Source organism: Nanorana parkeri, unplaced genomic scaffold (genome assembly GCF_000935625.1).
Source record: "Nanorana parkeri isolate BGI_ZX_2015 unplaced genomic scaffold, ASM93562v1 scaffold173, whole genome shotgun sequence".
Lineage (NCBI taxonomy): Eukaryota > Metazoa > Chordata > Amphibia > Anura > Dicroglossidae > Nanorana > Nanorana parkeri.
The window spans coordinates 421123-432085 of record NW_017306441.1 but is presented as its reverse complement, the minus strand read 5'-3'; the positions used below and the strand labels follow the sequence as shown (position 1 = coordinate 432085).

Sequence of the window (10963 nt, the reverse complement as noted above, 5' to 3'; positions counted from 1 at the left end):
GGCAAGGTTGCATTGTGCTGGGGAACGTTAATACATAGACTATGGTAAGGGGTTAAAAAGGAACAGTCAGTACGGAAATATAGCAGCTGCCATTGCTAAATTGTATTTGAAGGTCACGAATCCAGGGAGATTAACACTACCAATGCTTTGCCACTTAGGGATCACCAACCAGGAACAAGCATGAAGTCATTCATGTCATTAAGTAGTAAAGGAAAGATTGGGATGGCAGTCTGGGAGATTCTTGCAAGAACCACTCAGCAACGGCAGCTTCCATATTACTAGGGATGCAACGATACCACTTTTTTAAGACCGAGTACGAGTACCGATACTTTTGATCAAGTACTCGCAGATACCAATTACCGATACTTTTTCTTAAAGGGACAGGTCACATTTTTTCTAAAGCAATACAAACGAATGCTTTAAGGTCACTTTCTTAATATTATGATTCATGAGATGACGAGGGAACACGACGCCGGCTTCCCGGCCAATCAGAATGCCGGGCGCTGCGTCATTACACGGCGCCCGGCTTCCGGATTTGCTAGCTTCCTGACCAATTGGGAAGCCGGGCACCGCGTCATTGCACGCTACCCGGCTTCCTGATTGGCCGGGAAGCCAGCTCCATGCTCTCTCATCACAAGTGACGAGAGAGCATGGAGCCATTTCCTGGCCAATCAGGAAACCGGGCAGCGTGTAATGATGCGCTGCCCGGCTTCCTGATACAGGAAGTACTCGTGCTAGGTATCGGAGCATTTGGGCGAGTACGAGTACTCACCCAAATACTCGGTATCGGCACCGATACCGATACTAGTATCAGTGCATCCCTACATATTACCATACCAAACGACTTACAGAAACAATTCTATTAACCTTTGCAGTGGGGCTAGCCCAGCACTGCAAGGGTTAACCGCTCATTTTCACCTAGGGACTAAAATAAAAAATAGTTATACACACCCGAACCTCAGAGCCGGCCAGCTGTTACTGTGCTCCCTCCAGAGTTGGTATGTCCCTCGGCGTCCTCGCATCCTATACACAGTCTATAGAACGTGATGACTCGGGGACCTTAGACGTGCTGCAGCGGAGGGTGACCGACGCTGAAAGCACCGTTCTAACAACAAGCTGGCTTGGAGGATCGGGTGAGGATAACTTTTTTTACATTTTAGTCTCTAGTTGAAAATAAGCGGTTAACCCTTCAGTGAGGGGGTAGCCCCACGGCAAGGGTTAATATTTCTCTTTTTTCCCCCAACGGAGTCTTTAAAAGAAATCTATAACGAGGAACATACGAAGGCTGCGATTGTTGAAATGTCAGATGCCTAGCTGCGATACTAATCCTCTGGCCTTAAAGCATCGGAGTCATTAACCAAGAACAACTGTGCAGCGATTTTATGTCATGTATATTTGTTTACTGTCAGCCACTCAAAGAATTTAAAAACAGGTTCACTTCAATCCCAAAAGCCTGCAGCTCAACAAATATAGACAAGCCTGCCATTATCTTTGTTAGCCATTTAAACCTCTAAGGCCTCATTCACACTGCCGCGCGTATTGTACCATATGCAACACATGCAAATAAATGGCTCCATACACATAGCCGCCTATGGAGCCGTATATTTGCGTAGCGTATATATGCGCAAAAACAGAATGGAACAGAGATGCGTCCAGGCAGCGTATTGCTGCGTATTTACGCGCACATACGCGTGTTTACATGCGTACAGCACATTAAAAATTCCATTACGAGTAATGCATTCTGGGATTGCATATAGTGCACGCATATACGCACGTATATGCGTATAAATACGTGCGTATACGCACGTACATACGCGCATATACAATTTTGCTCTTGCGTTGTGTGTGACTGAGGCCTAAAACTGGTTTCGCTATGTTATTTTAGGACTAAGCCTTGCCAGCTACCATTTCCCTGTCTATCTAGCATATCCCCTACTAGTCCCTAAAGGCATAATGACTAAAGGTGGCCATACACTTTACAACCCTCGCAAGGCTTTTGTCCTGCGAGGGTTGTGAAGTAATTAAAAAAAACGTACGATCTGCCCATCTTGGACAGGCAGATCGTACTTGCGATCATCGCAAGCCCGCCTCCCTGAGCGGCGGGCCTGCGATGACGGGCGGGCTTCCGATGACTGCAAACGGGCAGTGTGCGCGTGTGCACACCGGCCCGTTCGGCAGTTGTCGAACAAGCAGGCCACTAACACGCTGAGAATCGTACGATTCTCGGCGGGTTTTCCAGCCTGCTTGTTCGAAGGAAGACGCGCGACCGTACAGTAGAAACTGTTGCACGCCTTCCATACACTTTGCGATTATCGTACAATCGCGGGATTTCACCGCGATTCTCGTACGATAATCGTGCAGTGTATGGGCACCTTTAAAAAGAGGGAGAAGCAGTTGGCCTAGTCCTGAAGTTGGGGAGCTAGAAAAAAAAAAAAGCAAAGCTACTTTCAAAGAGGCACAGGGGGGTCTTTTTTGGCCAACAAAAGGTAAGAACAGTTGTTCTAGATAATATATTAACAATCAAAAGAGAGAAGGAGAAGTTCTTACCCAGCACCCAGAAAACAGCAGCACCGGCCCCAGCAAGCCAGAAGAAGGGGAAGGAGACAGCCCCAGCCAGGCCGTACTGATTGGCCATACTCAATTCCCGACCTGTAAGGAGAGGACAGTTACTGCAAGAATATAGTGTAAATAATACATGAAAAGATAGCTAATAAATAAATATATGTGTATACATACTAGGGATTTTATTATTATAGGTATTTATATAATGCCGACAATTTACGCAGCACTTTACATAGTTGCACATTCACATCAGTCCCTACCCTCAAGGAGCTTACAATCCCTATAGGTCCCTATCTCACATGCATACATACAGGACCAACTTAGAGAGGAGCCAATTAACCTTCCAGTATGTCTTTGGAGTGTGAGAGGAAACCAGAGTACCCGGAGGAAACCCACACAAGCACAGGGAGACCCCTTGCAGATGGTGACCCTGGCTGGGATTTGAACTGGAGACCCCTAGTGCTGCAAGGCAGAAGTGCTAACCACTACGCCACTGAGCTGCCCGATACTAGTATAGGTATCGGTGCCGAGTATTTGGGCAAGTACTCGTACTCACTTGGTGATGAGGCAGCATGGAGCCGGCTACCCGGCCAATCAAGAAGCCAGGCAGCATGAAATGACTCACCGCCTAGCTTCCTGATTGGTAGGAAAGCTGGCCAATCAGGAAGCTAGAGGGCAGGTCATTCCCTGCCCCCCAGCTTTCTGACTGGCCAGAAAGCCATCTCCATCCTGCCTCATCACCTGGTGACGAGGGAGCATGGTGCCGGCTTCCCGACCAATCAGGAGGCTGGGCGCCGTGTAATAACTCGTTGCTCGGCTTCCTGATCGGCCAGCTTCTCGACCAATCAGGAAGCCGGGCCACGAGTCATTACTCGCGCTCGGCTTCCTGGCTGGCCAGAAAGCCAGCTATATGCTTCCTCGTCACCTGGTGACAAGGGAGTATGGAGACGGCTTCCCTGCTAATCGGGAAAGTCAAGTCTTTACACGCCGCCCGGCTTCCTTAGTGGGATTTCTGGTATCGATAAGTACTGTAAAAAATATAGATCGGTACTCATACCCGATACCGAAAAACCAGTATCGGTGCAACACACACACACACTTGTAGGAGCTTACATAGGCTATAAACTCCTTCCTTGCACCCATGTGAGAGCACTGGGCCAATCATGAAGCACTGGTGCCGGCAAATGGGAGAGAAGCAGTGAGCAACATACTCACTCATACCTAAAAATGCCGGCTATTTCACTTCGCTCATTAGCGATGGCTGAACGGATGTGTGATTGTATCAATGTTCCAAAAAAAGGACAGTGAATGCAGACCAATCATGGCACAAGAATGAGCATATCACCTGCTTTTGTATAAATATACCACTATACAAACCACTACCATATGTGGTTATACATATACCACTGTACAAATATACCACTAGAGACTTGTCTCTATATTCCCTATCAAAGTCACGTGATCATCTTTTTCTCCTATCACAGAGAGTTCTCCGCAGCATTATGCATACAACACTCCGTAGGACACCGCACTGCATTGTATGAATGAACGGTAGACGCAGGTCAATCACTGTGGTGCCCAGCAGATGGCGGTATCCTCTCTCCGTTATAAATATCCCCCATATTGTTCTGCATTGGAAAAGATAAATGTGCAAAATCCCGGGCTGAATTACAGTTTATTTATTTTGTCAGCTTACAAATGATGTGCACGCAGCAGGGATTCTGAACAGAACACGACAGATCTGTTATGGAGGTGACAGCACAACTTACCGAACAGAACCATCTTGGACTGGAGAGCTTTCAGGTAAACGATGTAACAGGCTCCAAAGAAAACAGCCAGGGCAACGAGCAGCATGGGGCTGGTGATGCTGTGAAATCAGAGAGGAAGGTTAGTTAGTTGTATTCCTGCTGGTCTCAGGTCTCTGGGGGTTGGAGTGTTAAGATCACTTCTGCTGGTGCCCCCCACCTCTAAAATGAATAAAGATTTCTCCTGCAGTATCTTCCACAATGTATAATAAATGAAGATTCCAATAAGAAGAATGAGACCTATGTCTGTAGAATGTGGTCACACCATGGAGCTGAGCAACAGCTAACTGGTTTTAAAGGATGAGTGCACTTGTCCTTTTTGCTCCCCCTTCCCCTGACCTAATCTAACCCACCCTCCCTTCCTCCGCCACCACAGATACATGCTTACCTCGGTCCAACGGCTGCCGTTGTGATGTTTGTTTACATCCAGTGCTGTATTTACTGTACTGGCCATGCCTGCACATTACAGCCCCATATACTTCAATGGGACTGTCTCCTGTTGTCTTGGGCCAGATGCAGCTAACACAGTGAAGACTTACACCATTGGATGTAAACAAACAGCAGGACCATGGCTGCCTGATCATGCGTCTGTGGAGAGGGCAGGTGAGTTGGGTTAGAATTAAGGGGTTAAAAGGATAAGTGCCCTTAGCTTTTAAAGAGACAGTGAATATGCACGTCAGGCAAAAGGGACAGTGTCTACGCAGATCCCCCCACCATGTCAGAGCTCCCCCCCACGGCAGCTGAAAATACTACCCAGCCCTTATGGATATGAAGGAGCATGTGATCTCTTCCCCTGTGACAATGCTTAGGCCTAACCCCCGTAAGACCCCCACCTTCTCAGTGCTCCCCCATGGCAGCTGGAAATACTACGCAGCCCTTATGTATATGAAGGAGCATGTGGCCTCTTACCCTGTGACAATGCTTGGGCCTAACCCCTGTAAGCCCCTCACCTTCTCAGTGCTCCCCCGCGGCTGCGGGAAATACTACCCAGCCCTTATGTATATATGAAGGAGCATGTGGCCTCTTCCCTGTGACAATACTTGGGCCTAACCCCTGTCAGCCCCTCACCTTCTCAGTGCTCCCCCCCCGCGGCAGCTGGAAATACTACCCAGCACTAATGGATATAAAGGAGCATATGATCTCTTCCCCTGTGACAATTCTTAAAGGAGAACTATGAGGTGAGTGCTTTTCACTCACCTCATAGTTCTAGCCGACCTGTGACAATGAGACTGTCACAGGTCGGCTCAGTAGATCGGGAGGTGAGCAAACACATACCGGCGTTCGCTCACCTCTCGATCCTGTCACGGCTCTCTGCCATGACAGGGGCTGGATCCCCCCCTCCCCGCTCCGATCCGCCAGCGCTGACTGGCGGAACGGACGGGGGAGGGGCGGGTACAGCTGGCTCTGCCTCTAGATAGGCAGAGCCAGCTGACAGTCACGCAGCTGGGCAGATCCCGGCACAATTGTCGGGATCCGCTTCAGCTGCGGCATCTCACCGTGAGCAGTAGCTATACTGAGCCTAGGGTGACGGGAGGACGCTAGTTTGTGTCCTCCCGTTACCCTAAGGAGAACTATGGGGAAAAGCTTTAACCCTATAGTTCTCCTTTAAGCCTAACCCCCGTAAGCCACCCATCTTGTCAGTGCTCCCCCAAGGTAGCCGGAAATAATACCCAGGCTTATGAATATGAAGGAGCATGTGACCTCTTCCCCTGTAACAATGCTTGGGCCTAACAGCCAATCACTAAGCCCGAGCATTGTCACCAGACTGAGGGAGTGACATTACTGGTCTGGTCTAACGGTACAGTATAATGTGTCTGCTGCTAAGAGTCGGGCAATGACAGAATCCCCCCCACCCGACAATAACACATACTCACTTATCCTTTACTGCCCTCTGCGCCATTCAGCTGCCAAGAATAAGGAAAAGAAATCCGTGTAAACTCGAAGTCTGACCTTACACTGGGCTGAGCACTACCTCCCCACCCCATATGACAATACTGCCAAAAGAACCAGGCACTTCTTTTAAAGTCTCAAATAACACTCGATTGGCATCAAACGTTTAAATGGCGGCTGTAGACAGCAAAGCGTAAGCTGTACAGCCAGGTAAATGACACCCAGGATGTTTTGTATAAGAGCTAAAATGACATTGAGAGTAGCTCTCAAACACTCACATGCAGTACAGGATGAGGCCCAGGAAAACGAAGATGTAATTGCTCTGGAAGTGTTCCACATTCCGCGTCACCCGCTTACACAGCTCGCCGAAGTTCTGTGGCCGGGAGAAGCGCCTCTGGTCGACAAAGTTGTTCCATGGGCGGATGTGAGCCCGGCGTCTGTCAATCCAGTCCTTGGCTGTGCTTGGACTGATCATCTTGGGAAAAAGCCTGCCGAAAAAGCAGCAAAAGGTGAATAAGAGAAGAAGAAACGCTTCTGGATGGACGGATGTACCTGGTGTGTGAAGCAGAACTAAACCCACCAACCTTACTGGCTCGCTAAAGCAGCCACATTCAAGGCATGCCTCTGGTGAGAACTGTTGCCAGTGTGCACATGTCAGCTCTTAAAGTGGATCGTTACACTCAAAATCAAATGCATCCCTCTATGTATGATGATTAATAATAACATAGACATGTCAGGTGTAAAATGCTGTGATTGTGAAATACTGACACTTGCAGAGCATTCCCTTTCTGCTTTGAAAGTGCAAATAACTTCAGTTTGCCAAAGCAATGCACACTGGGATTGCCTTGTCATCAGCAGATCATTGCTGGGAAATCTCACGAGATCTCAGGGAAAGGCATTTTCCTCCCCTGAGATGCTGTGCATGGTCACATGTCCTAGTCACATGTGCCAGAAATCAAGGAAGTAAAAGGAGAGCTAGTAGCCTGCCCTCAGTAAACATGGCCACCGCCAGAAGACTGGGGAAGAAAAGAGAAATAAGCTACGCAAAGAATACAAAGCCGGCAATGATCTAGAAGTATGTGTTTGTAGATTGTCATCACTAAACATTTCTAAAGATGTCTTTGTCGTTATTTTAAAAGGCAAGGGTAAAGGTCTCCTTTAACCAAACTTTCAAGCCCTTAAATGGCTGGTGTCATAGCTGATCACATGTGCAGCACCATGGCTACTGCAGATCTAAACAGAGGCTAAGATGGCACCTTCCTCGGCTGTAAAGGATAGGAGGGTTCAGTTTTACTTTAAAGGAGAACTATGGGGTTATACTGAGACTCCGCAGCTGAAGCGGATCCCAAACAATTGTGCCGGGATCTGCCCAGCTGCGTGAGTGACAGCTGGCTCTGCCTATCTAAAAGGCAGAGCCAGCTGTACCCGCCCCCTCCCCCGTCCGATCCGCCAGTCAGCGCTGGCGGATCGGAGCGGGGAGGGGGGAATCCAGCCCCTCCCCTGTCACAGCAGAGAGCCGTGACAGGATCGAGAGGTGAGCGAACGCCGGTATGTGTTCGCTCACCTCCCGATCTACTGAGCCGACCTGTGACAGTCTCATTGTCACAGGTCGGCTAGAACTATGAGGTGAGTGGGAAGCACTCCCCTCATAGTTCTCCTTTAAGGACCTTAAAAGCTGAATTTAGAGAGATGGCTCAGTGACCATACATACTAAAGATCTTTAAAGTTAAATAAAACTTTATTTACAAGAAATGACCACTTTTGTTACAAATGTTTGGCGACTTTATGGAGGTGCGGCTGGAGATGCATCAAATACAGAAACAGATGGTACAAGAAAATCACAATCAGAAACATTGCCTTGTACACAAAGTTAGAATAGAAGATAGAATGTAACTGTCTGTGAAGCTTCTCATTCTTCCAGGTCATGGTATATCTGTAAAAAAGAAATCAAGGCAACTGGACTTTCTGTATTTTTCTTGAAGTTGTTTCACTGGTTATCCGACCAGCTTTCTCAATTCAGAGACAGAATTGAGAAAGCTGGTCAGATGGCCAGTGAAACGTCTTCGAGAAAAATACAGCAAGTCCAGTTGCCTTGATTTATTTTTTACAGATATAGAATGTAACTGTATAATATACCATATATGTAATAGTCTCTCACAAGTCTGTGTCCCTTTCAAGAAGATTTACTTTTACATTCTGCCCTGGTAGCAGGAAAATGAGCAGAAATCTTACATATACAGTCATCTCACGACCTGCCGACTCTGCATACCATGGCTTCCTCGGGCTTGCAATGAGAAAATCCTGCATGCAGGGCCTTCTCATTGCAGGGGTACATTGAGCAGCGGGCTGTGGTTTGGGGCATGTGGTTGGAACTAAAGTGTGACTCCAGGACAGTGTCACTTTAATGCTCTGAGCCTGAGGTCATTCTAAGCCTGATGAAGGGGACCCTGTGTGGCCCCGAAAGGCTTGTACTGGAATGACAGTACTCCATTAATAAATTGACTTTTGCCGATTTCACTTAAATGGTGTGCTGGTGACATCTTTTTGCATTCTTGTTGCAAGGGTCGATCTACAGCAAGCTGCGTGCTGTGGTTTGGGGCATTTGGAACTAAAGTGCAACTCCAGGACAATTTCACTTTAAAAATGAGAATTATGAGGTGAGTGATTTTCACTCACCTCATAATCTGAGCCGACCTGTTACAATGAAACTGTCACAGGTCGGCTCAGTAGATCGGGAAGTGAGCGAACGCATACCGGCGCTCGCTCACTTCTCGATCCTGTCACTGCATAGAGCCGTGATAGGGGAGGGACTGGATTCCCCCCTCCCCGCTCTAATCCTCCAGCGCTGACTGGCGGAACGGACGGGGCGGGTACAGCTGGCTCTGCCTCTAGATAGGCAGAGCCAGCTGTCACTCACGCAGCTGGGTGGATCCAGACAGAATTGTCTGGATTCGTTCCGGCTGTGGCGTCTCAGTATACCGTGAGCTGTAGCTCGCGGTATACTGAGCCTAGGGTGACGGGAGGACGCTAGTTTGTGTCCTCCCGCTACCCTTAGGAGATCTATGGGGAAAAGCCCTGACCCCATAGTTCTCCTTTAATGCTCTTTGGCAAATGCTACAACTGAAGAAGCTAAACTCTGGAAATATTTTAAATACCTTGTGTCTCCCTCCTTCCCCACACTGCAAGGGTTAACTGTTCTGTTCACCTCTTCTCTGTGACACTCCGGGTTGTGGATGGACCCTCACATACGATGTGGGCTTCCACCTGTGCACTGTATGTGTTGATGTCAGAGTGTGACCACACGCTAGAGTGCTGAAGAGAAGAGGCTTTGGGGGACGAGTTGCAATTGCCAGAGTGAGGAATCGGGTAAGTATTATCGCTTATTGCCCTTCCCCTAGACTTAAATTGCAGGTAACCCTTGCAGTCCGGGGGAGGGGAGATGGAGTAGGGGTGGACTGCAAGGGAATTTTATGTTAAAGAAAAATCTGGAAAAATTCCCATTCAGTTACCATATTCTGAACTCTGTATAATCCAATGCAGCCTGGTTTTCCATTATTCCTCTGGGGCGGGCATTTACTCCAAATGGGGCGGGCATTTACTCCAAATGGGGCGGGCATTTACTCCAAATGGGGCGGGCATTTAGAAAAGCTTTGAAGCAGGTCTGAATCTGTTTGGTGGTTGTAGAAAACTTCAGGATTTCTATATTCTATAGTATGGGGGTGTCTGGGAATAGCGCAATAGATTTATCTGCCTTATTTTTGGCCGGGTACAGGTCAGCTTGTCCTCAGATGAATGCGTCATGATCATATACCAAGATGTAACGATGTGAATGATTAAACAATGGTTAGTCAGTCAGAAAGCCTACTTGTTAATAATTCCAGCAGGTCCCTCTTCTGCTCCTCCATTTAACACCTCCCCATTCTTGCCTGCCATGTTTAGGTGTCCTGGTAATACTGAGCCTCCTGTGAGAGGGATAGAGAAAAAACAAAGAGCTGAACTCCAGGCAAACAGCTAAATACACAGATGAAACACATATATGAGGGCAGTGTACCCTGCCAAAGGAATTGCATATCTCTCTATTCAGGCCTGAGACTTGCACAGCTCCGCCACATGGCACAGCCAGGTGGATGACACCACTTTTTCTATTACAGTTATTAGGGATGCACTGATACCGGTTCTTCGGTATTGAGTACCGATACTTTGCTTTCAGTACTCGTCGATACTGAATACTGATACCGGTGCTTCCGCTGGCATAGAGCCGGCTTCCCAGGCAACATGATTGCCCGAGAAGCTGGCTCCATGTTGTCTGTCCGGCTTGATTAGCTGGGAAGCCGGTTTCCCAGCCAATCAGGAAACCAGGCGGTGAATATTGATGCGCCACCCAATTTTCTGATTGGCCAGGAAGCCGGCTCGATGCTGATTGGCAGGGAAGCCATTTTCCCGGCCAATCAGGAAGATGGGAGGCGGGTCATTACTCGCTACCCAGCTTCCTGATCGCCCTGGAAGCCGGCTCCATGTTCCCCTACGGCACTGCCTCTCAGAGGAAATCTTCCTCTGACCGGAAGTTCCAGTATTGGAGCATTTGATCGAGTACTCCCCCAAATACTCTGTATCGGTGCATCCCTAACAGTTAGGGCTCAGTCACACTATATGCAGTGCGTTCCGGCCCGATTTTGGCCGGAACGCACTGCCTCGCATTGCGGCCG

The 10963-nt window shown here is 48.3% G+C and overlaps 1 protein-coding gene across 1 annotated transcript in view; it reads right to left on the bottom strand.

The window, feature by feature from the left end:
* Positions 1-10218, bottom strand: part of RABAC1 (Rab acceptor 1) — a 12000-nt gene extending 1782 nt beyond the window's left edge. Inside the window, exons 1-4 of the mRNA XM_018554783.1 lie at positions 10123-10218; positions 6536-6745; positions 4332-4429; positions 2548-2649 (exon numbers count right to left, since the gene is read on the bottom strand). Of these exons, the coding sequence (XP_018410285.1) occupies positions 2548-2649; positions 4332-4429; positions 6536-6745; positions 10123-10190 (478 nt within the window). The 5' untranslated portion in view covers positions 10191-10218. The remainder of the gene's footprint in view (positions 1-2547; positions 2650-4331; positions 4430-6535; positions 6746-10122) is intronic.
* Between the last annotated feature and the right edge of the window lie 745 nt (positions 10219-10963).